At 44.0% G+C, this 26,289-nt stretch overlaps 2 protein-coding genes across 6 annotated transcripts in view; both read left to right on the plus strand.

Annotated features, from left to right (window-relative positions):
* The window catches only part of LOC135251186 (connector enhancer of kinase suppressor of ras 2-like), an 81,605-nt gene extending 70,401 nt beyond the window's left edge, over positions 1–11,204 (plus strand). For 4 of the 5 annotated variants that reach the window (XM_064328350.1, XM_064328347.1, XM_064328348.1 and 1 more), the window contains 10 exons: positions 127–175; positions 986–1,034; positions 1,328–1,497; positions 1,962–2,035; positions 2,472–2,543; positions 5,522–5,592; positions 5,957–6,057; positions 7,227–7,878; positions 8,397–8,596; positions 9,032–11,204. In XM_064328350.1, the coding sequence (XP_064184420.1) occupies positions 127–175; positions 986–1,034; positions 1,328–1,497; positions 1,962–2,035; positions 2,472–2,543; positions 5,522–5,592; positions 5,957–6,057; positions 7,227–7,878; positions 8,397–8,596; positions 9,032–9,241 (1,648 nt within the window). In that variant the 3' untranslated portion in view covers positions 9,242–11,204. The remainder of the gene's footprint in view (positions 1–126; positions 176–985; positions 1,035–1,327; positions 1,498–1,961; positions 2,036–2,471; positions 2,544–5,521; positions 5,593–5,956; positions 6,058–7,226; positions 7,879–8,396; positions 8,597–9,031) is intronic. The other variant, XM_064328349.1, reaches the window with a different exon arrangement.
* Positions 11,205–13,992: 2,788 nt separating this feature from the next.
* LOC135251193 (uncharacterized) lies at positions 13,993–22,120 on the plus strand. Its single transcript, XM_064328376.1, has 10 exons — positions 13,993–14,150; positions 15,241–15,342; positions 15,694–15,813; positions 17,076–17,130; positions 17,224–17,322; positions 17,795–17,886; positions 18,052–18,162; positions 19,041–19,431; positions 19,910–20,665; positions 20,876–22,120. The coding sequence occupies exons 1-10, from the start codon at positions 14,139–14,141 to the stop codon at positions 20,971–20,973; spliced, it is 1,836 nt and encodes a 611-aa protein (XP_064184446.1). The 5' UTR covers positions 13,993–14,138; the 3' UTR covers positions 20,974–22,120.
* The last annotated feature ends 4,169 nt before the right edge of the window (positions 22,121–26,289 follow it).

Here is a 26,289-nt window from a genome sequence, read left to right on the forward strand (position 1 = left end):
CATCATAATTACCATCACTATCTTGAATAGTGTGGGATAATGAATAACGTTATCCTAACAGAGATGTGTGTAGCTACTGGAGTTATATGTCCTCTCAGCTCCACCTTTTCTTTTACCCATTGGCAGGTATGCTGGTTCTGGTATGGACAGACAAAGCAGCACATCCATGAGGAAGGTATGTCTATCTTTAAAGGTAAAATTGTGATCAACTTGAAATTTACAACACACATCCAAAAGCAGTGTAGTTACTTTAATTCACTGCGATGCAACTTTTCATGCAAAAAAGAGAAATGGAGGAACTGCATTGTGGGAATTTTGAAAATGCTTGAAAACCTACTGGGTGCCACCGGTGTTTAGGACAGCAGGTTTGAATACTGGATAGGATCCTACCGTAACCCCCAGAGAAAGACACTTGATTTGAATATTAATAAATATCCAGCTGTACAATTGTAAGATAATTGCAATGCAAGTAAAATATCCAGCTGTATAATTGTAAGCTAATTGTTATATATTCCTCCCAAGAAAATGGAGAACTCAACTTAAGACTTAAGGCCTGAGTGTTTCCCACAGGACATTTAGCCGATAACTGCAATGTGCAGCAGAGTGGCTTCAACGCCAGATCAATAGCACATTATTTAAACATCAGGCAGACACAGGGGGTGGAAACAGTTCCTTCTTTTTTTTCTTCAGTTTTGTTATTTCTTTCCATCAAGCGTACCTGCCTCTGATACTAAAGTCTGGAAGAGTACCTGACCCTGATTATAATATCTGAAAGAGCACCTGCCACTGATTCTAATGTCTGGCAGAGGACCTACCTCTGATCCTGATGTCTAGATTTGTAGCACGGCATGGTTCACTGTCTCTGAAATCAGACAGACCCTCCTGTTGGGATTAGCAGCTGCCCTGCATCAATCCTCCTAATCTCTCTCTCTTTCTCTTTATTTCTCTCCTTCTCTCTCTCTTGCTGTCTCTCTCTCTACTGCAGTCCTTTCATTATGCCTCCTTAAGAACTAAGACCAAAAAGAGAACCAAAGGTGAGCCGTGCAGCCTTCTGTTTTGACCGTGAGGTTGATATTCAATGCTACAATCCTGTTGGGAGCTAAATGGCTTATAGTGAGTAAGTAAGGGCTCTGGACCCTCTGGAATAAGAGGAGAAGTTCCGGTTTGATATGTAAAGAGCAGGAGCTGCATGGCGTGGTCGGATTGACAGGAACGAGGGCTTAGTGCAGGATGCAGTGCAGGTTTCGTTGTGCTTTCCCTTGGGGATATTTGGGGTTCCCTCCTTGTTACCCTCTTTGCTACACCCCCCCCCCCCCCCTCCCGCCAGGCTTGACCAGCGGCAGCCGGCGGCGCATCTCCTGCAAGGACCTGGGGCACGGCGACTGCGAGGGCTGGCTGTGGAAGAAGAAGGACGCCAAGGGCTACTTCACTCAGAAGTGGAAGAAGTACTGGTTCATCCTGAAGGACTCCTCCCTCTACTGGTACACCAATCAGAACGTAAGCATCTCCCCCGACTGAGTGACCTCAGCAGTACCTCCTTAGGAGCAGCCGGCCACAAAATCTGCATCCTATGGTCAGAAGAACCCCACAGTCATACAGTGCACTGGTTTGATGAGTTTTTCTCGATATGCTTGTACCCTCTGTATGTAATCCCTTTGTCTCAGCTGGTGTGTAGTGCTGTGGAATCACACAAGCGCTGGTGGCTCCTGTTTTCTGACAGGACAGGTTCTCTCCAGTACACGTACTGTTTTACCCCATACCAGCTCAAACGTGCCGAAGGACCACAGTCTTTCATTGCAAATCCCACGTCTTGCATCAGAAATCTCAGTAACCATTCATTTGTCTCCCACCCAAGTCTTATTCTGGGATGTGAGGTGTAATGCTGTCTCTGTCTTCTTCCTGTCTCTGTCTCCCTCCTCTATTTCTTCTCTCTCTTCCCTCCCCCTTTCTCTCTCTTGCAGGATGAGAAGGCTGAAGGCTTCATCAGTCTACCGGAGTTCAGGATAGACAGAGCAATTGAATGCCGCCGGAAATTGTGAGCGTTTTGCACTTTTCCCCCCACAGACTTCCTGTACCCCCCCCAATCCCCGCCCACCCCCTCCTCTGCATGCCACCTCCCCAAATCATCTCCTTACTCTTTGCTGAATATTTCAGAGCTGATTCAATTTCCGTGACTTAAAATGAACTTCACGCGGTAGTTACGGCTGCCACATGAGTTTGTGTGTGTGTGTGGGGAGCTGTGTGTGTCCAAACGCATGTATGTGTATGTGTGTACGTGCCATCCTATACCCTCTTTCTCACAGCAAGGCATGTGGGTCTGTCAGTTCACACGGAGTTCCACAAAACACAAAATTCCCTGATGCTCCCACCTCTCTCAGGAATAAGGGGAAGTTGAATATGTGGCGGTTCTGTCACTCTAATGTCCTTTTCCAGAAAGGCAGACTCACTCTCTCTATCTCTGTTGCCCACAGTGCCTTCAAGGCCTGTCACCCAAAAATCAAGAGTTTCTTCTTCGCCACTGACTGTTTGGAGGAGATGAACAGGTACGGAACGCCTGTGAATGTATTCAGCATTCGTGTCTAAAATGACAGATTGCATTAGCAGTCACAAAGAAACATTACTTTAGCCGCCATTATTATACAGGCTATTGTTAGCCTGTATAATAATCGGCGGTCCTGTGTCTCCCTTTGGTCCCATATGGGTGTGAAAGAGATAAAAAGCTCTCTCATTGAAAGTGATAAAAATCTCTTTTTTCCTCACCCATATTCAGTTAGAGAAGTGCATTCACACCCCATCTCTCTACCTTAAAAGCACGCTCATTAATACTGCAACAATGTGAAAACCAATGAATGAGGTTCACACCTTTGTCAGTTCCCACCCTGGAGAAACCCATGGCATTAAGTCAGCTGAAAGGAGAGGGATTTTGTTTTTTCTTTGGTGCCGGAAGTATAAATCATTCATCTTGCAAGGAAGCGCGTGCATTCGGAAGGTTAGCTTTTCACACTCCCTGGTGAAGGACCAGACAATCTCGGTGTCCCAATAGATCCACAGTTCAACCCCCTTACCCCGACTTATTTAAAAAAAGCATCCAAACCCAAAGCCTGGTAAAGCCCTCATGCTTGTTTGCTTTCGATACGTGACAGCACCATCTGTTAGTTCAGCTAGAACAGCAGCCCGGTCCTTCAGCCGAGCCGTTCGGTTCACGGTCTGTTCAGCCGTCTTACTTTAATCAGATGCGAAATGTACCACGTTTCCAAAACACTTTGAACTAAAAATAATTGCTGCTCTTACGTGGGAGGAGATTTCGTGTGAATCTGATTTAGAAAGGAATAAGGAATGAAGTATTGCTTAGCAAAATGCAGAATACTGTCGTGTTATCTTCAGGCTAGATGTGAGTGTAGTTTTTAAAGTATGTTTGTGTGCACTTTTGGTTAATTTACTCTTTAATTAATCAACTGGATACCATTCCTTTATGATGATATTGATAATATATTTCATAATATTCATAAAATTATTAGGCAACAGCACAGAGAGGGCTCCAAACTTCCCTCATTATGGGCAGGCTCTGAAAGCCTTCGCTGTTTGCCCCCTAGTTTGACTTAATGTTACCCTCTGACCTAGCCTATCCTTACTGTGTGATCTGGACTTAATGTGTTAATGAATGGCTATGGATAACTGTTACATAATGAGTATTGTACCTTATCAGACCTGTGTTTTGTAGTTGCTCCAATGACCTTTGGTATGCACTTATTGTATGTCACTTTGGATAAAGTCTGTCAAATAAATGCAAATGAAACAAGGGAGAGAAAGAGAGAGAGAGAGAGATGGAGAGAAACAATGACAGCGAGAGAGAGAGAGAATGGGGGGTGATCAAACAATGTTAAAATCCATAGGTATAGATCAAACACAAATTGACTTGATTCCACATAATTTCTACTGGCTGGTCTGTTGACTCCTGTTTGTGTAGAAGGGTTGACCGTTTGCATGGATTCAGTCAGCATTGCAGAGAGAAGAGAGAGAACTCTGACAAATCTGAACAAACCGAGTTGCTAAATGAAGAGAGATACAGAAAGGGAAAGAGAGAGAAAAGGGAAAGGATGGTAATGGATGGAATTCAGTAGAATTCCATTCCACTCAGTGTTACAGCGTGCAGGACTGTAGCTGTCCGTGGTTCTGGAAACAGGAGGTCTGGGGTTAGGTATGCAGTCCCTGTGCACCTGCGAACGCTTAGTTACATTTGCACAGCTGTAGCTAACTCTGGCTTCTCCTGCAATCTCTGCGACTAAATTTAGAGCAACGACAGCAATGGCAGGGAGATGTAAATTATTCAGTTCCACGTTCGTTTCAGAGGGAAGTTACGCTGACCTCCTTATTCTCCCTTTCTTTTGCTTAATGCAGCTCTGGAGAGACAGCGCAAGCAGAGCACGAAGCGCTGGTACTAGTAAACAGCACCAGGCTGTTTAAAACCTAGTTGGGATATTCCCTTAATTTATGCAAAACAGGAGCACATTGCAAAGAATGTTTGTGAAATGCATTGCAGAGATGTGCCCTCTGCAGTTAAGATGGGGAATGATGTGCAGTGATGAGCGTGTTGCACGCTGCGTTGATGAAATAAAGAAATGCTGTGTACAAGCTAATGTTATTGCTTTTTAATAAATAAAATGAGCCTGTCGCAATCGCAGATCCTTGAAACGTGGTAGAATTAGTTTGCTTTTTTATATTTGTAATATGTGAAGTTAAAGGGCTTAAGATTTGACCTAGCCATAATGTGCTATCTTTGAATTTCAACCTTCTGAAATACCAAATATTCCCAAACTCCCAAAGGTCCCATCTGCCACTCGCTGTCATAAAGTAGATATAATATCTAAAGCACACATCTGTGAAGCTCTACCAAGACCTGATTATTCAGTGAAGTAAACCCTCATGCACCAAAGGGGAAATAATCTCTCGGCATGTATGGTTCTGAACATCCACAGATTTCCTCTTTCGAGCTGGGCTGCTGTTTTCCCTTACTTGTCTTTTTGCTTCATTACATGATCGCTGTACATGAGGATAAGAGAAAAAACAATGACGCTTCTTATTTGTTTATAGCTCTGGGGGTTTTCGTCTTCGAGCCCTTTGTGTGTGTGTGTGTGTGTGTGTGTGTGCGTGTGTGTGTGTGCGTGCGTGCACCTGTGAGTGTCTGTGTGTGTGCGTGCGTGCATGTGTGTGTGTGTTTATGTGTGCGTGTGTGCGCAGATGTGTGTGTGTGTGTGTATGTGTGGCCCTGTGTGTGTGTGTGTGTGTATGTGTATCTGTGTATGTGTGTCTTTGTGCATGTCTGTGTGTGTGCGTGGGTGTGTGTATGTGTATCTGTGTATGTGTCTGTGTATGTGTGTGTGTGTGTGTGTGTGTGTATCTGTGTATGTGTGTCTTTGTGCGTGTGTGTGTGTGTGTGTGTTTGGGGGGGAGGGGTTCTACACTGCCCTCGTTTAGATGTGCATTTTAATGAAAAGCCTCATCAAGCTCCTCTGCCATGCAGGTGGATGAACCGGCTAGGACTGGCAGCCATTGGGTACACACCGGATGACAAGGTGTCACGCCCTGATGAAGGTGAGGGGCAAGGAGAAATGATCATTTCTCCCGTGCATTCATTAGCTCCGAGAAATATGTAGGTGCATGTTAATATTTATAGGTGTGACTGGTTGATATTTATAGTTCTACTCCTACAAATTTCTGCTACAGCTCTGAGCAAAATACTAGCATGAATGCAAGCATGATTTGTCTACATTAGAAAACAGAAATACACCAGAACATAAAAAGAACAAAAGAAACTAGACCATTCAGCACATCCTAGTTGGCTGTTTGCCTGTAATCTGGAGTGAATGTATGAGCAAGCAAAGGACTCCATGGTTTCTGACTGCGCTAGTAATTCAAGTGCAATTTCTTACAAGTTGAGTTTGCTCATTTATTTCAGATTACTGGAGTGAAAGTGATCAGGACGACATCGATGGCTCAATGACCCTTAAGCAGGAGGGCCCTTCTTCACTGTGTGACATCTACCATCGCACCCCTTCTGTGAGTCCACTATGTTTTTACCCAGCCACCTACCCACCCAGCCACACACACACACACACACGCATGCATACACACACACACACACCACCACCACACACACGCAGCCACTACACCACACACACAGACAAAGACACACACACACACACACACACACACACACCCACATACACACGCATACACACACACACACACACACACACGCACCACACACAAACACACACACACACGCACCCACAGATACACAAAGACACACACACACACGTACACACACACACACACCCACATACACACGCACACACGCCCATCCACATGCACATACACATGCACCCAGCCACACACACATACAAACATCACACAAAATCACGTACATGCTGACATTTCTCTCCACCTCTCTCTTTCTCTTACACACACACACACTCACACACAATAAGCCGTACTTACTACTTCCAGTTCTTTTTTATTGTTGTGCTGTGTTTATAATTCAATAGAAGAATGATTGCTGAAGAGATTTTCCCAATCAGCCGAGAGCAAGGCTCTTAGCCTGAATAAAACATCAGAGCTGTGCTGCAGGCACTAGAGCTCCATACTGCCTCTCTCTCAGCAGCGTGAGCAGAGCTGTCACGTGGATCGTCTCAACTCATCTCAGCACTAGATGGCGGTAGATGCACAGCAAAAGCATAATAAATGGGGAGAGTGTACAGTTTCTTTAAACATTTTTGATTTTTTAAATGTTATGACATTAAACTTTTTTGTCTTACTTTATTCCCTTTTCAAAAATATATTATTATTATTATTATTTATTTTAAGAAGGGAAGATTTTCATTGATTTTCTTAGCTTCAGGACCATACATAGGCTCATACAGCTTGCATTGTGTCCATTCATCTATTGAGCTGGTTAAAAGCACTTCTAAGTCTGAATTTTTTTCACTGTGTCTCTACTACATTGCCATCTGTTTTTCAACAAAATTTAGATTTTAAAACAAAGTCTCCTGAAAAATATTTGGTGAAGTCATGGCCCTGGAAAATCCACACAACTTATAATGTTTTCTCACTCTTGTTTACTTGGCCCTGTATGTACTCCTGCCTGCCTCTCCTCCCTCGCCCACCCGCCCCCACCTCCATGTACGTCTCTCTTGGTATGGGCCGTCCCTCCTGCTCCCTCCTCTCAGGTTCACAGGGTCAACGGCCGCGACCGTTTGCCGCGGTCCCAGAGCTCTGTGACCCTGGTGCGATACACTCCTCCCCCTCTCCCCCCTCAGGTGAACTCCTCCAGCCCCTTCCCGGAGGCCAAGCACGGGCGCCACTTCTCCAGCGAGTCCACGTACTCCCACTCCTCTGCGGAGGACTCGCGGGCGGAGGGCCCGGGCAGCGGCCACTCCTCGGGCTGCCGCTCCACGCACCGCGAGCGCCGCTCCTGGCAGGACCTGATCGAGACGCCGCTCACCAGCTCCGGCCTGCACTTCCTCCAGACCGTCCCCGCCGAGGGCGACTTCGGCTTCGGCGGCGGCGGCTACGGCTACGGCTACGGCTACGGGGGCACCCTGGGCGGCGGGCGGCTGCCGATGTCGCCCGACCGCCGGCGCCAGGCCACCCTGCCGGTGCAGAGGAGGCACCGGCCGGACCGGGACGGGCCCTTCCCGCTGGTGGAGAGCGAGGAGCTCCACCTCCACCACCGCGCCCACAAGCAGCGCAGCCAGAGCCTGCCGCGGAACCGCGAGGGCCGGGCCGCCCGGGCCGTCTTCCACCCCGCCGGGCTGTCCGAGGAGCGCAGCGAGGACGACGAGGTGCCCTTCCGCAAGCACGGCGGCGCCGCCAAACACGGTGAGACCGCGGGGGGTGTCGTATGCACCCTGCACCACGCCGTGCGGCTGCTCCAACGCTTACTTCGTTCACCATTTCCCTGCGTGTTGCTTTGCCGGAAACTTCCACCCACAGCTCCGCATTGGTCAACAGAGGCTTTCCCTCTGGCCACATTGAAGCCTGTTGGTATACTGAATTCAAACCTTTAGGCATATTTATGGAGTTATACAGTCATTTACAGGGTTTCATTTGTTCCCACTTCTTCCTCTTAGCTGCCTTCTCCTGATATAAGGAGATGGTTTTCCAGTTCCCTGCCCTAATTGGCCTCTGGTGTTTTGTGTTAACGCAACTGTAAGTTTGCAGTAAATACATTTGTTATGGTTTAGGTTTAGGGTTCAGGGTTATGGCTATAGGGTTAGGGTTATATACCTCAACGTCTGAGTCTAAATACATTTGAAATACACCATTACCGTTAATTTCTCTGCGTATGCAAGCATTGACCTCAGGCCTGACTCGCTTCTCGATGCTCCCCCCATCAGAGCCTGGGCGTGAGGAGGTGGGCACGTTGGACGGACTGCAGCAGCTCTACCGCACGCTGGAGCAGGCCAGCCTCTCCGCCTTCGGCGAGCCACGCCCGTCCACGAAGCAGGAGTACCGCCGCTCCTTCATCAAGCGCTGCAACGACCCCATCCTCAACGACCAGCTGCACCACATCCGCGTCCTGCGCAGCACGCTCAAGGTGCGCCAGCGGCCCATGATGCACTGCTGCAACCCTCTGCAGCGGAGTTATTTTGCTATGCAATCAAACACAAACTGTGTGTTTTTGCATGTGTGAAATACAGTATTGTTTTGAATCTTTCACAACCCTGTGAATTTCTTGTGATTACAGAAACTGGTGAAAACGTGCAATAAGTAATAGATGCTTAACTTCCCTAAAAATTTTATTTTTGGTAAAGCATAGTGTTGTTATATTGAATCTGGCTATAGAACCTGCTGGTAACTATATGCATAATGTGTTCAACCACCCTGCTGCTATCTTGAAACAGTAATTTAACCTTTACACAAAGGCAGTTGTGCTAATGTACTATACACACTTTTATGCGGCAACATTGCTTCAGTGCTCCACGAGAAATAGTGAACTCAGATTGGTTCTTCCCCGTCTCTGTGCTCCCAGGCCAAAGAGGGAGAGCTGGCCCTCATCAACCAATTGCTTGAAGAGCCCAACCTGACCTCCAAGAAGTTCCGCGAGTGGAAGCAGCGTCACCACGAGCTCTTCATGGACATCTGCGAGTTCAGCCCGGGAGACAACGGCACCGCGGACCTGTCTCCGCTGGCCACGCCCCTCATGGCACACACCCACTCCTTCATCGAGACGCACGTGTGAGACGCCGGGGCGAGGCCGAGGGGTGACAGGGTCGACATGGAAACGCTTCCCTAAACCCCGCCCCCTGACTCCCATGCTATGACTCACACTCCAGTCCCCCTCATTCTCTTGCCCCAGGCACACCTCTCAATTCTCCCCTTCACCCCAAACAGACTGACCAACCAACCACTGTAATAATCTGTAAATACTGTACGGAGACTTAAAGACTTAAAGAGAGGAGAGTTCTGGTGTACATACTTTGGATTTTAAAAAAAATAGTGAAGCCCCCGCAGGGTGCCCGCTGCATGCCTGAAGAGAGAGTATTACCCTTCCTTCATCTTCTGAAATGTGAATGAACTGGGGAAAAACAATAATCATGGGCAAAAAAAAAAAACAACAAGCTGACAAATGAAAGGAATAGAAAGGACAAATGCTTTGGGTTTTTGCCATTACCTTCTCTTTTGGGGTTTTCTTTCCTTTACCTGTTATCCTTCCTTTTGTATTGGTCAAGCTGAGAGCAGTGGAGCACTGTAGCAGTACTATGGAAGCAAACCATTTTCACCACAACACTGTATTACTAAGTTTTGCACCCACAGCACAGAGAAACTCCACAGATTTTTATATACATATATAAATATATTTATACTATTACCATTATTACTACTGATATAGTCCTTTGTTTCTAAAGATAGCTTGTGTTGAAACCCAGAAATTAAAGAAGGGACTCCTGCAAGTGCTTGTTCTAGCTATTTATGTGACTCAAAATTCCTTCAGGACAGTTTTCTGAAAGTAAATCATATGAAACTAAAAGATGCATTACTTGGGGGCGAAAGTGTACAAGAAATAAATGTTAAGTTAAAAAGAACTTAGCATTTGCCTAGAAGAAGCCCCTGTTTAATACTGTGAACTATCCTTGTGAATGCAACCTTTAGATTCAAAGGAATCTAAAAAAATCTTTCAACATTTTGTTTTGGAAGACATGACATGGCTTCAATGGTTACTTGTTGTGCTGTGTGCAGTTTGTTAGCTGGGGGATTCCACCTGACTGTGGAGAGAACTTCAGTCCCCCAGAGTCTTGTTCACCTCCGAATCCAGTATGATTTTGGCTTTTCATTTATTGTGCTTGTGCGTGGCCACTGGGTAACTTTTTAACTTTGCTAGCCAGGTTCCCACATCCAGTCATACATACATATGTATCATTTCATATTATCCATGTATACAGTTGGATATTTTCTCAAAAAATTCAGGTTATGTACCTTGTGTAAGTGTACAACCTCAGCCCCCTTGAACCTATGACTTTCTGGTGACAACTTCAATTTAGTCCCTTGCCACTATGTCCTTGTGTGCATGTGCACGCTCATGTGTTTGTTTGTTTGGTTTCTTGGACTTAATTGTTTGGTTAGCACAAGTTAAATGATGCACTATATAGAATGCACTTTCCATACTTACATTACAGTACACAGCATCACTGAGCCACAAAATGAAGGTCACTCACAGCTTAACTGGCCTGGGTATTCACTATTCAGACACTGACAGAGTACCTTTAGGGTGGCCAGCTGTCTAATACGCACACCCAGGCATTTATACCCTCAGCTGCTAACCTCACATTGAAAATGAACACTAGAAAGTTGGGCACCTGCTTTATCACTCCGCAAAGATTTGTTTCAAGGTTTTTGTATATTTCATATGCATATGTTTATAAGTGCAAATTTCTTTCAACAGAACATGTTTGTTGATTAATGGAAAGGTATAACATATCAGATTGTGTGTGGCCCTGACCTGAATTGAAAGGAAAATCAGGGAGTGTTTAACTATAAGTGGTGGGTGTATGTGTCCTGTATGGGGATGGTTCCAAATTATGAACCAGTAGCATCAGATGAAGCATGTATTTTTCATGTTTTTGACTAACTCCTCAACTTCATGACCTACATTCAAAATGTTTAATTCCAAGATGCATCAGAGACCAATGTTTGGATCCCGTTAATTGCTGCTTGCGGCTATTATTATTATTATTATTATTATTGTTGTTTTTGACAGGTTGACACTCGCATATAGACCAACATAAGTTTACAGGTCAGGTTCTGTGATAAATCAGTGCTCAAATTAATTTAAACAAAAAATAGGCTCAGTTCATCCGTGGAGATCCGTCACTGCAGCTAACGTACTGTTCCAAATATTTTCCTCCCCTATCATAAATGAAGGATTTACAGGGTAGGGTTAGTTTTTTATTTCAACAAGAGCATATCACTTTAGTGAAGCTGCAATCAGAAAACAGCTTTGGTCAGACTGGACCAAATCAAAACAGTTCTTTTCCATAATAGATAGAGGATGTGAAAAATGTTGACTAAGTATTGAAATATCAATTAATGAGACCGGTCTTATGATAATGATTATTATTGTTATATGGATAATTGTAATTTATATAATGAGAATAAATGTTTTTGGACAGGAGTGGGTACAAACTGTGCAAGCTATGCCCCTGAGACCAGAAAAAAAATACAAGTGTCTTGGATGACAAAAACATGTTTCAATGAAAATATTTTAAAATATATTATTTATTCTATTTTTATTGAATGTCCCTTGTAGTGTAGGTTTCAGCGTAGTAGAATATAATATTCTTGAGATTAATACCAGAGAATCATGTGCCAAAAATGGGACAAAAATGAACTGCCGGGTCTTTGGAGCACACTGAATTTCATAATATAGGTATAACTCTTCAATACAAAATGTTGAAATTCCCAGTCAATATTCATTTTAGGAAATTGGCAGCATGGTGATATTATTTTGATTACAATAATCCATTTTGAAAGTGTGAATTTGGCATTACATGTAATTGACACATATGTTTATTCTATGGTAAATCAGACAGAGACTATTAACACAGGTAGTGCCTATGCTGCATCACCAACTGAGGAGACACTATAATTTCATGCCATTGCATCAAAAAAAGCTTCAGATTCTACTTATTTGGTCAGCTGCACCGCACATGCGTGTGCACAGTGTGTTATAGTTCAGGACATATGGCAGCTACATACACTGAGATAGTATTACTGCAACTGATCTTTCCAGCTTCAGGCAGCACACCCTGAAAAATATAGTCAGTTTTAGATAACTGAATTTGCTTTAGATAACCGAAATATGGTGTTTTGAGTAGATCTTGCTCAGTTCAGTTCAGTTCCCCTCTCACTGTCGAACCTCTGTGGCCGAAAACAAACACAAATTCCACATTCCGCATAGTTTTAGAAGCAATATTTGAGCATGGCTATATTTGTCCCAAATCCCATTTCAAAATGTCAGAAGTAAATTTAGCACAAGGTTAAAGTATGCCTGCTATGAGTGTACCAGTCACTGCAAGCACCCCCCTGGCTCACCCCTTTATGCCTTTCAGCCAAGCACATCCACCTACAAGTACCTGACTGACACCAGCTCATGTCCTTCATAGATGTTTGGAGTTTTTGGTGTTCCCTGGTCTTCCTGGCTTTCATTTTATTGTTTTTGTTTTTGTTTTTTTGTCAGTTTTTCATTATCTTAATGGCCTGAACAAAAAGACATGGAATATGTTGACTTTTATTTTAGGCACACACTTGCCTTGCTGCTGGTTTATGTGTTGTCTCAACCTTCTGAAATCTGTCCTATTGGGATTCCACTGTGTGTTATTGCGGGGTGTAACCTCAAGGTACATTGCACAGGTGTGTAAGATGTAAGTTGCACTGCGACATTAAAAAAAGGAACATATTGCTCTTTTTTCAAAGATATTATAAACTATTATTCTGTACATTAACGGATTTAAAAAAATAAGAAAGAAAATATACATTTATTCTTCCTAAAATTCAAAAGTAGCCTTTTTTGCTTTCAGATATAGATATATAAATATATATATAGAGAAATTAAAGATTGTAAATCATCTTGTTGTAAAACTATGACTTCAATAAACTGAATCCTCTGCACTATAAATAACATCTACAGCTGCAAATTATTTTGTGTGTGTATGTGTGCATGTGTGTGTGTGTGTTTGTGTGTGTCAGCCAGATGTGTGTGATAGGTGTGTATAGCTGAATGGTCGCTGCATATTTATTTATTTAGTTATTTATCATTTTTACACGTGTTGTACAAAATGAAAATGGTTATGAACTTTAATAATGGTGTTTCTTCACTGCACCACCTTCTGAATGGCCTTTACCACATCATTGTCTAAACTTCCATGTTCATGATCCAGTGACATTGCCCTGGGATTTTTGCAATAGCATGTGACAGATGATTACTACTACTACGATCTTTGTGATTTTGCCAATGTGGAAACAGCCTCATGATCTATAAATTAGTATATGTTGAATTACACCAGCATCAATACCTTCTAAAAACAGTAGTATTTCACAGCACTTTCCCATGCAGTGAGTATCTCTCTAAAACTGAAAATAAATACATAAATAATCTAATCTAATACTAATAATTTAAATAATAATAATAACTTTTTTATTTATAAGTTGTGCTTGTTTTATTACAAACAACATTCCTCAATTAGATTTTTTGCAATGTAGCTTAAACACAACCATGAAAGCTGAGAAGTAATTCTTACTGAAAGCAGTATTGAAAGAAAGTGCGAAAGTATTTTGGGAAAAAAAAGGAAGTCATACAAAAGCTGTTTATATAGAACTTTACCTAAAAAATACTGTTCAGTTTCAAGGGTTATGAGACATATCCATGTAATTTTTTCTTTATATAAATCATTTGTAATTGGGTAATTGTCAAAACAATCTGAAAATGAACTGTGAAAACACTTACGGCCAAGATCAGCCTGTTGTACTCGTCCAACGTTGAGTTCGAGAACATGGGCTTCATCGAATTTGCCAAGCGAACCAACGAACGAATTTTGTCCCTCTATCCTGTCCGTAGATGAAGTGTGGTGGGAGGGACGGTCATGGCTTCCAAGGTGAGTGGTGTGCTTATTTTATTCAAACTAAATGATATTTCTGTCGCTATCTACGATTCACATACAACCAATTCACTTTTTTCTGAAAATCAATACGTAACGTTAATAAATAATGTTTTAATACTCGAAATTTACCATGCAGTTATCGAAAAAGAACACTTCAGTTGCATTATATAAGACGCTAGTCAATACAACGCTAACTGAACAGAACAGAAGTAACGATCTTGTTATCTAGCCAGAAACATCTAGTCTAGTAGCATAGTCATAGGCAGTGTTCGTTCCTTAACTTTGAGAAGCCTGCAATGCAGCTAGCTAGCCAACGTTGGCTACATATTGAGCGACCACTGTGTATCAAGTTGAAGGGTCTGGCATATATCTTTCTGTGATATTATTACGTTATTAAATTAGTGAATTATTATGTCGAGTTCAGCAAATTAATGCTCTGGCAATAATTGTGCTCTTATTGAGAACCCGTTAGGTAGTGCTAAATTTCATTGAGGGCGTGGAAGCTTACATTCTGCTTTATGGCTCGCAGGGCGAGTCCACATGAGAAGCCCAACGACGAGCTCCACTTTCACTGTTCGAGTGGGATGTACTTGTCTGGTTTCCATATAACTAAAAGTAACAACTAGGCTACGTGACTAAATTAGTCTATAACAAAATAACAATTAGTTACTAATTAATTAATTAATAATCTCCTAACGTACAGTGAATGTGGGAAGCTTTGTCTTCAGTAATCTGACGTTACATTACCAGGTATTAGAATAGACGCACATTCAGCCTCACACTTTGCTAACTAGCTTCATTACAAACAGATGAAGATGATGGCCTCCTGTGATGATGTCGACTAAGAGTAGCGTTCGGCCTTGTCAAAAAGCGCTTGTTGGGGCTTAACCTTTGCATGGATGACAACTTTGCTCCGTGAATCCATATCGATTGTGTTCAGTGTGAATTTTTCACTTTATACACCGTTATTTGTCGCTTTCATGTAAAATGAATCCTCCTTTATAAAAGTAATTGATAAAAAAAAAAATAAAAAAAAAACTCATGATGTTGATATAATTGTAATATTTATTTTTTTAATCTGCAGACGGCGACGTTGGCAGCACTGCCAGCTGTTCTGGGATTTGCCTCTGTTCGGGTGTACGCCATAAGTGAAGCAAAGGAAGAGGAGCTGCTCTCTCCCCAACAGGTGTGCGTTTCTATATACGCAGAGAAACGTATTAATTTGGACGGAAATGATCAACACCGTTTCTCCAGGTTACAGCGTTTTATTGAAGTCGATTTTAAAAATGAACATCTAGGCTATATTTAGAACATCATTTAATAAAAATAAATTGATATTTCGGTTGTGTTGTCCATTTATTTTAGTCTGCCGGCTATTGCCTCAGTGCTGAATGTGAATGGCATGTTCAGTGCCTATTGAAGCTTGGTCATGGTCATTGTGGCTGGTCTTTCTTCCCTTTCCTATAAATCCCTCTCCCTTCCTTCGCTCGCATCATCTTGTTCTTTATTGATTTTTCTCTCTCTCTGTGTTTCTCAGCTCTCTGTATACTCGCCCCTGCCCAGGCAGCTTCGGTATGTTGAGGAGGACCCCGGGCTGCTGCAGAAGGGGCTGGGAGTGGTGCGGGTGGGGCTGCTGCCCTACTTCAGGGCCATAAAGGTACACGTGACTCCGAGTCCCACAGTCCCACACTGCAGCCCACCACACGGCCCTGTGACTGCAAGTATGACTGCAAGTACTGGGCCTGTTTTGGTTGAACCAATCCAAAACTTCTGCTTCTTACAACCGGGGTGATATTTTATAGACACGTAATTGTCAAATCCGGTCAGCTGTAATCTCCACCTTCAGGCAAAATCATTTCCATGTGACAAAAGCAAATCGTACGCACTGGTTTCCGCTTGAAACTGGAACCCCTGTGGAAAATGTGGATCTCAGCTACCAGGCCTCAACAACCATTATCTATAGAGCCATTTCGATTCACAATCAGTGATTTAAATTAAATGTCACAGATTGCATTCAAACTTAACCAAAAGGAACATGATCTTTGTACATCTGTAGCCACGCAGGGCCTCTGACCCTCAATATGTTGTGCTGTCTTCATGTAATAAAGCAATAAAACTCCGGGACATGTAATTTTCTATGTCATGAGGAGGGGGAGAAAAACAGACCCCTCAGTGGGACTAATTGCCACAAAGATGTTCCTATCATGTTTGAGGAGCGGAGAGTGGAATGGGGACAGCAAAAACAGACGCATTCCTGTGATCACAAATTATATTGTCCATTTCTCAAAGGTGATAATCTAAAAACTAGACATCCAGCACTATCAAATAGTGCCTTCTTTACTCATATTGTTATTTAGAGTTACTGGCTGCCTATCATTTAGCTTTCTATAAGGCTAGTATACACCAAAAGCCGTTGTTTCTCATCAATCTGTGTCAACAAAAGTGTTGTGTGTAAAATATGAGAGCCTACATAACTGGAAGGTCACATGAAAATTAATTCCCAGTCCAGCCATATCCTGTTATCTGTGTGGAACCCATTGGGTTTTGATTAGATCACACAACCTTACTCTGAAGAACAAGGTATAGCTTTGACACTGTTACAACATGTAGGACATCGCACAGTAAAGACCTGGCATCACTTGCAAAGATACTGTATATTCATCAGTCATGGTGGAATCAGAAATTGTTGCTGGTGATTACAGTGTCCCTTTCCATCTTGCGATAATTTAATAATCATACATTTTCTGCAATCTCCACAGATCTAAACAAAGGCAAGATTTTAAAGACCTGGAATGTGTAACTATATTGCCTTCCACATTATCAGAGCTGACGTTAGTGGTCAGTGTGCATGAAAACAGGAGGTGATTCACAGGAGTATTCAAAATCTTGATCTTGGTACTGTCTGATTCTTTTTTCCAGAATGCCTGTGTTACCATCAAAATTGGAGCTGTGAATCTGTATCATGCTGGACAAGGTGAGAACTGAAAAAAAACAAGATAGAAAAAATGTTTGTACCTGAGTGCAGATCACAGGGTTAAGCGACCTTTAACCTTTGTCCTTTTCCTAGATACTTACGAGTACCTTAAAGACCCACCGCCAGGCTTTCTTCCCAGGGTTAGCGTGATCACTGTTTCGGGATTAGCAGGTCTGATTCTGGCCAGAAAAGGTAATTGGGTTCTTGTCAAGCATACTGTACATTAACTTTTATCTTGTGCTCTCTCTCTACATCATGGGTAGACCTGTTTTATCTTGAATTGTGATGTGAAGGAGTTTTTCGTCCATAATTACTTTTTGACAAATTATCCAATAATTTAACTTAAGTAATACCAATGTAAGGGAAGTCTATGCTTACAGCCAACCTAGTAATCACAGTCTGAATCTGAGTTTCTGAAATGATGTAATTCTGAGTGGTGTTTTTGTTGGATACTGTATTCAGTAGGGAAACTCTTTCGTGTATTGGCAGAAGACATTTGGCCTTTGGCCTAACCAGTTTCGAAACCGAACACATTTTTTCACGCCTTGTTTTGCACCTTGGTGATTGCGTAAGGGGTGATAAGTTAGAATTTGACTGCCATGTGTGAAATCGCTGTAAATGACCTGATTGGCGAAGGGTAATCTCTCTGCTATGTTCTGGCTAGGAACCCGTTTGAAGAGGGTGGGGACGTCTCTGGGACTGGCCACTATGGGGACGGCCGTATGCTACCCCGTCCAAACGGTGGGGGTACTGAAGGTAAACTGCTTGTGCTTTGTATTGATCTCCCCATTTTCTCCATTTTGACCTGTAGTGTTTGTTCTTTATTTGACGGGCCAACCTGTTTACAGTCCTTTCTGAATTTGATGACATATGAATACTCTCTTTCTTTATCTCTTTCTCTCCCTCTCTCTCCACCTCCAGCTGACAGGGAAGCAGGCATATGCAGCCACACAGTGGGCGAGCTCTTCAGTGGCCTCGCTATGGAAACCACGTCCTGCCAAAGAAGCCATCGTTCCCTCAGCCAGCCCTGAGGTATTCTCCCTAAGAAACAGGAACCTCCTGCTCCTGCTGGTTTTGTGACCTCGGGAATGCATGCTGCTTTCTCCACTTTGACTCGGTTCTCTTTATCTTCAGAAGTTAGCTTCAGATTTTCTGCAGTTTCCATTGAAAATATGCTGTGTTAACCTTATTTACTTTGGCCCAGTGCTACTCAACCTCAACGTCTGCAAGTGTTTCCTTCAGCCATGCACTGCGCAACCAGATTTCTCTAATGAGCTTACTTCCTGCCCGTGGCAGTTGCTTAGCTGAAAATAGATGGGATAGAAACCTTCCTTTTAAACTGATCATTGGTCTCAACCTGTTTTCATTGATTAACACGTGCCAATAATCTGAATAATCCATTGGCAGGTAAACACATGGCTATTTTCTGCACACCATGTTAGCGAGAATAAATGATAAATTCAATTAAGGAGATCAGCTTTAATCACTAAGTACATGTAACCAAAAAAGATGTCTATTCTGTTAACAACCACGTTTGCTTTCAGCACACATTTTAAAAAAGTCTACAAAACCTGCCCTTCATAATCGTTTATATTACAAAATCAAAGCAAATTTTACCTGGAGTTGAGTAGCGCTGCTATTTAAAAAAATAATAAAAAATTGGAATCTGGACATCCCATCACTTGAGGCTGCAGTGGATAGGAATGATTTTCTCTGTCTTAAATTGGCATTTCCAGTTTTTTTTATTTTCATTTCTGCATTTGCAGTATGTGTTTTTGTAATAAGTGCTTTCTGTTTTGAAGGGATATTAGACCGCATCTGTGGTTAATCCATAGTACTTGGTTGGGATACGTGTGAAGAGCCTGCTGTTGGAGGATGTCTTTACACATCTCTGCCATTTCCTCCTGCAGGCAGTGCCAGTGCCAAGCCAAGAACCCGAAGTGCCACCAACCAAGCCCGTCCCTGAAGCTGAACCGGCCCCACCTCCTGCAGACGAGCCAAGCCCCACACCCCCTCCTGACTCCGCCCCTGCAGAGGAGACCCCGCCCCCTGATTCAGACACCGCCCCTGCAGAGGAGACTTCCCTGGTCCCACCCCCTGCTGCAGACTCCGCCCCCGCTGAAACTCCCACTGCACCTTCTCCAGAGGGGGATACTGTCCCTTCTCCCCCTGAGTCTGCCCTGCCCGAGGAGGCACCACCACTGCCATCCCCTGAGGTCCAGCCCGCTCCCGTCCCAGAACCGAGTCCAGAACCGGCATCTCCAGAGCCTCCTGCAGAGCCCCCAGTGGACACCCCCCCAGGTATGGCCAGCCAGTGAACCACGGACCCTGTTGCAAAGAGGCAATTTGTGTCTTTGGGTATCCAGAATAGCAGAGTGAAGAGTGGGACATCTAGTTTTATAGAGTCAGCTGGCTGGCTTGAGCTGTAGTCAGATATATTTGGCCTTAGTGCCGTACTGAATTACTGAACTGCACTACACCTCGATCTCTTATCTTCACACTTGTATTTGCACTGTAAGTTACTCTGGATATTTAGTGTCTACTAAATGCCTGTAGTTGGGCTTCCTTCTGAAATGTAGCTCTCTGTAGTTGTCTGTGGAGCGCATGTTGAAAACCATCATGCCCACCTCATGTTGGGTTTGTCAGTATTGAGGTTGCCCCATTTTTCCTCAGTGATCCTTTCAGTGCAGGGTGTTCTTCTGCCATTGTTGTTATGTTTCAACAGACAGGAAAAAGGCTTTTCTATGAAATGGTAAAATAAATGTTACTCCCTCTGCAGAGCAAAGCACTCCTCCCGCTGATCCGCTTCTGACACCTGCTTCTGCTGTGGAACCTGCTCCCCCTCTGTCTGTAGAGGAGACTGCCTCACTGGCCCCTCCCCCTGTAGAGGAGACTGCCTCACTGGCCCCTCCCCCTGTAGAGGAGACTGCCTCACTGGCCCCTCCCTCTGTAGAGGAGACTGCCTCACTGGCCCCTCCCCCTGTAGAGGAGACTGCCTCACCGGCGCCTCCCCCTGTAGAGGAGTCTGCCGCACCGGCCCCTCCCCCTGTGGAAGAGACTACCACACTGGCCCCTCCCCCTGTAGAGGAGACTGCAACGCCGGCCCCTCCCCCTGTGGAGGAGGCTGCCACACCGACCCCTCCCCCTGTGGAGGAGGCTGCCCCACTCCTTGTTGAGGAGAGTGCCCCTCTAGCCCCTCCCCCTGTAGATGAGACTGCCCCTCCCCCTGTGGAGGAGACTGCCCCACTGGCCCCTCCCCCTGTGGAGGAGACTGCCCCACTGGCCCCTCCCCCTGTAGAGGAGACTGCCCCACTGGCCCCTCCCCCTGTGGAGGAGACTGCCCCTCCCCCTGTAGAGGAGACTGCCCCACTGGCCCCTCCCCCTGTAGATGAGAGCGTCCCGCTGGCCCCTCCCCTTGTAGAGGACACCGCTCCGCTGCTTGCTGCTTCTGACCCTGCCCCTGCTTCAGCTCCAGTAGAGCAGCCTGCTTCCCCACCAGCTGCTGCTGACCCTGCTTCCTTGGAGCCCGCTGCTGGTGAGCCACCTCCCAGGGGACCGCCCTCTCTGGCAGCCTCCTGCAACCGCACCAGTTCTCTCCATCTGAGTTTGCCAAGATGTGAAACGCCTGGGAAATGGAGACATTTTTAACTGGGAAACCGCTCTCGTCTTCCTGCTTCTTCTCTCTCTCTCTCTCTCGCTCTCTCTCTCTCACTCTCCACCTTCTCTACCTGTGATCTCTGTGCAGAGGTTCCAGATAAGCTTCGATTCGCCCCTGACCCCAAGCTGCTGGACCACGGCCAGTCCAGTCCGGAGGACGCTGACCTGTACAGCACACGCAGCTGAGTGACGCGGGGGCGGGTGTGGGAGCGGGAGGGGGTGGGGGGTGGCTGTTGGTACACTATTATGGGACTCGGGTTCAGCACACAGCAGCGTGCTGTATGGGTATGCTACAGGCACTCGGGTGTGTAATCCGTGTGCTTCATCCAGGGAACAGCTCATCCTCTCATTGTGTCTAATTCCCACGCTGGCGGCGTTCTGTGGAGCCTGCAGCCCGCAGATCGCTGCCTTGCAGTCCAGCTGGAGCATGGTCTCCCCCCGGGGCCGGCTCTCCGCTCTGGGGACGCAATCCAGAACCGTCCGGTCGCCCGGGTAACTGGTCTGTCATTACTGGCAAATTTGCGCAATCATCTCAACGTGGCCGCGCTTAGCAGAGCAAGCCGCAAGCCTCGTCACCAAACCGCTATTCTGTGGGCTAATTTCAGTACGCCGTCAGGAACTTCATCTGTGATCTATGCAATGCATTTCCACTTACTGCCGTTATTACACTTAAGTTATTACAGGTATTTTTATAAGCTCTTTTTCCCAAAGGGAAGAGAGTAGCAGATCAACTGTGATGTCACAGGAAGCCAGAGGTAAGAGGAAGTGAGGATACTCTGGTTTCCCTGTGCCTGGGGCTGGAAGGGGTCTGTCTAATTTCAGTGACGAGGGCAAACGGACTTTCTGTGGGTGGGGCAAGGGGCAGCGTGGGTTTATACCTGAGGTCTGGTCTACATGCACTAATGAACTGACTACAGCACTTGCATAACATACAACCACCCTTGTTAACTGGTAGTGTACAAACGATACGGGCCACCATATGTCTTTTGAATCATTTGAATGCCAAATGCAAATGACCCTTGAGGTATATGTCTTGTAAATGTTTGGCTTTGTTGAATCAGTTTGCATTTTGAGTGTTTTCAAGCGGACGTCTTGTGCATTCATCGCTGAATGAATTTTAATTTATATTTGCCTGACAGAAATGCGTACTTTTATTAGGATCCATGAGATTGCTGCCAGTATGACATTTCATGCACTTGAATTTTCAAAAGCTGTTTAATTCATCATCATTTACATTTGGTATTCAGATGGTTCTTAAATTATGTGGAGTTTCAGTGTGATGTCCTTAAAAAGGCCAAAGGGAATGGTGAATAAAGCAATCTTTTAATGTTAACTTCTGATGAGTCCTTTTTTGAATTTTTATTTATTAATTTATTTTGTGGTGTGTTTGCAAGTTATTCGCCAGCTGAAGTCCAGCAGAGGGCGCCAGACACTCAGAATGGTTGTCCAGTGGCTTTCACGTTGCAGCCTTGCAGTGTCTGGGAGGAGTAGTAATGATAATCTTTATTCTGTACAGTGAAATTTATGAGCAGTATAATTAAAATCACTGTACCTGAACAGAACATTCAGTAATACAAGTAACGATAAACACCAATTGGAAAAAGAAACTTGTAAGCAATATTAAATGCAATTTAAGAGCATTGACCATTTTAAGCATTAAATTCAGTGCAGTAAAAGTGCATTTAATCTTACACTTAAAAGATAACTTTCTTTTTTAGCTGGCCAGTTTTTACAAACTAATTTCACCGTGCTGATTGGTATTGTTAATAAATGTCACATCTTTCTTTGTGGCGCTCCGGTCATCACAAGAACCACTTCTCTCTGCTTTGCAGTGTAGTGTAATGAGGCCTCACAAACCAGCCTTGGAAGGCCTTCTACTGCAAATGTAGTTTTCCACCAAGTAATAGCTCGATCGGCATATATAAATGTATTCAATATATAACAGAGTGGTTATCGCTCCAAACTTTTCTAATAATGCTCATTCTCGATACTTTTTGTGCATTGTCGAGCACTTCCTTGTTTGCACTGTGGCAGACTGTATGCGTGCGCACAGGGGATGGGGGTGTTGGGAGAGTTCACTACAGTACTACCGAGCAAGATTCCGGTCTTGTAAACAGGATATATCCTGATTAAATTCTGTGAATAAGGCCTTGTTCCCAATATGGCATATTCAGATGAAAAAGCAGCATATACTGGTATTGTTGGGTTTACTGGAGCGTTGTTTGAGCGTGTGTACCGCTTATTTAGAATATCTATCTCGGTTGGGTTTTCACAACCGTTTGCTGCACATGCGGCCTGAGGGTGTTGTTTTTGGTCAGCACTTCTGCTACTAGGCTTCCCATTGCGCTTTAATATGAGCCAGACTGCTAGCAGTTTGCAGGGTACAAGGATGCATTTTTGGAGGGAGACATGATCCCACTTTAAAAAAATTTGAACGGTAAATGAAGAGTTTAAGGGACGTAACGTAGCCAGTTCAATAGGACTATACACGGCTGCATATATATTAAAAGAGCATTGATTTCTCAGAAGCCATTAATACAGCTTATTCTGAATATTATCTGATTTGGAATAATGCCAATAACCTCAATATCGTGTGCATGTAAACACAGTCACAGAGAAAAATGTATGCTTCTGCTTTAAAAAAAAAAAAAGTAGTCTCTCCACTGAAACACCAAATGTCTGGTAATGGACTGACAGAAGAATATGTACATAAATGTCCTCTTCAGGCTATAGTTATTATTTTGTGGGAGGTTATTTTATGGGCTTTTTAAGGCTCAGAATGACTAAAGCTCCACAAAGAAAGATTAAATGAAATTATCTGTAACTATCAGCATGGCGGAAATGGTTCAGAAAAATGTGTCCTAGTCGAAGAAAGTTATCGGATAAGGCCAGCAACAGTTTCACTGTCTGTGATATAATTACTTTAGCAAATTATTCTGAAGCCTGGGGGCATAACTTGAGAAGGCTGTCACCAAAAGAGTGCCTCTTAGCACCAGTAATGGCACTGCCATTTCGAGCCAGTTTTCTTGTAGGCTATAAACAGGTATACTTGGTACAAAATCCAAAAGGTGGTACGCATTTTGAAACAAAATGGGCTCTGGTCTTGTTTCAACCATTTGAAGTTGAGTGCAGTTCTTTTTCTGAATTTATTTCCTGAATTCCCAAGATCTGTGCAGCTCATTGAAACCCAAAGGGCTGAAATTAGAGCACAGGGAATCCGTAAGAGGAGGATCAGAACAGAATCCATAAAATGGACGTTGGAAAATGAAATGGAGGAGGAGGCAATCCACAAATAACGCATAAATAATGGCCTTTTCCAGGGTGTGTTACTGCACTGTGCCGGCCTGTCCACGATTTGAGGGCCTGAGACAGTAGTGCGCATCATGAAGTGCTTGATAATGATTACTCTGAATGCGTTTGAATGTATGAGCTGAGAAGTCTAAGCCTTGTTTGACGCAAGTGCAGATAATTAGTGTTTTACAAGCTCAGGTCCAGCTGTGGTTTTATATCTTAACCTGCAGTATGTGCCTTTGGCTCTGAGTATTCAGACTGAGAGTGACAGTTGGAGGGAAATGGAAACCACAGAGATGTGTGCTCTTTGGCGGAACCTGAGCAAGAGAGGTGTGGCTGTTTCATAGGAACGGGTGTCTTGCCTTTCTGGGTTGTCATTATTTATACTGTATGTTGGGTGAAACAGTCAAGTTTTCTACATATGCTCAGTCTTTTATCTTGCATCTGTGTATTTAGCTCCATTTGAGGTTTATGCCAGAACACTATATGAAACATTAATCTGTTTGTGTATAACTTTGCAGTTGGGAAACATATTACAAAGAAAGTGGAGAGGGGAAACAATAACACCATGTTATCCACTCACAGTACAGGGTTTGTTTAGTTTTTTCTTCTGTGAGATTGACAGGTAAGGAAGGGGTAAGATGTGTTATTGACTGACTAGGCTATTAGGAGCTTGTTTAGTGTGCTGAAGAAAACCTGCTGGCACACTGCAGAGCTGCAGTGCATTGTGGGCCATGAGCAATAGGGGAAGTGACCCATCTGCTTGAGCGGTTGGAGAGCAGACCAATGGCCACTTGGCAGAGATAACATTCATCTTGACTTAAAAAAAACTTTGCAATCACAGCTGGGTCAAATCAATATTAATGAATGTCAGTAAAATTTGAATACGTTCCTGCAGATCCCCGAGGCTTTTCAATGAAACGATGTTTAATTGAACATTCATATTAAAGAGTCATGAATAAAATGAAATTGATGGTTTTTGGAAATTTCAGGAAATTTATTTGGTTGGAAACAAAATGTAAAACAACAATGCTGTAAATACACCCTTCCATGCATATCTACCATTTTGAATGAATACAAATACCAGTCCAGAGGAACACTAGAAGTGGTTCCTCAGTCAGTGGCTTCGATGTTTTATAGTTTGAATATATGGAGAACATATGTATCCCACCCACATAGCCTTTCTGAAGAAATTCTTGAGTGCAGCTTTGAATATGGAAATATAGTTGATGGATTCAATACACAGTGCTATTGCAGGGCCCTAAAATACAAACTAATTCTAGTCACAAGTCACGCTCTTTCCTGCGACCTCCACTATCAAATAAGGAGAGCACAGACACGGATTCACTTTCCTCCAACTCAGCCAGTGCTTCATATCGCATTGCAGTCTGTAAGTCCAGCTTGCATGAAGTTGGAGCAAGGCAGTTCATATGCATGAGCAAAGTTAATCTAACTTCAAAGTTAATCGAACTTTTGGGTGGACAGTATGCTAGATTTTTATTTTATTTTTTTCCATATAAATATGAGATAAATTAGATTACAACTTTAGTAGATTATTATTGCAAACCGAATTATTTGTGATTTGTCTTTAGACCATGCAAATATATTAAATTTGTTTCTTGTAAAATGCTATTTTTTATTAGTTTTATTAGTGAAATGCGCAAAGAATCTGTCACTGATGGGTGACTGAAAACAACCAAAAATGTGTTCTGGGCCTTCAGCATGAAAAGTTTACAGCCTCTCCCGTTTCATTCCCATGAGCCCGTCTTCTCCGCTCTAAGGGTACCCAGTAGATCGCATTGACGGGCTCCAGAGCGAATTCACAGCCTCTTTGCGAGGATGTGGAAAGGCAAACAGATGTTGTCAGGGGTCGGAGGTCGGCTGCACCGCTGGGACCGTAATGGACCACCTCGTCCAATGGCGATAAGGAATGCCTCATGTCGGGGCTCAGCGGGGGAAAGGCGGGCTGGCTCCTCGCCCCTTCTCGTGTGACTCCGCGCTGACCCTCGTCGCCCCGTGGCATCGTACGTGTTCCGCTGGAGCTGTCTCAGTTGGAGCTGGGGAGTAATAACATGCGTGCTGCTATAGCTGGACCTGCTACACACTGCATTGGTAATTGAGTGTAAACTCGCTCTGGTTCTTAAAGGCACAACTGAAGCAGGGCCAGGGCCAGGCCCACTTTGCTCTTGATAATGGGAAGGGCATCTCAGA

Source organism: Anguilla rostrata, chromosome 3 (assembly GCF_018555375.3).
Source record: "Anguilla rostrata isolate EN2019 chromosome 3, ASM1855537v3, whole genome shotgun sequence".
Taxonomy (NCBI): domain Eukaryota; kingdom Metazoa; phylum Chordata; class Actinopteri; order Anguilliformes; family Anguillidae; genus Anguilla; species Anguilla rostrata.

Coding starts and splice junctions, on each gene's coding strand:
- LOC135251193 (XM_064328376.1), top strand. Junction 15,814..17,075: donor CCTACTTCAGGGCCATAAAG/GTACACGTGACT, acceptor TCTTTTTTCCAG/AATGCCTGTGTTACCATCAA. Junction 18,163..19,040: donor TTCCCTCAGCCAGCCCTGAG/GTATTCTCCCTA, acceptor TTCCTCCTGCAG/GCAGTGCCAGTGCCAAGCCA.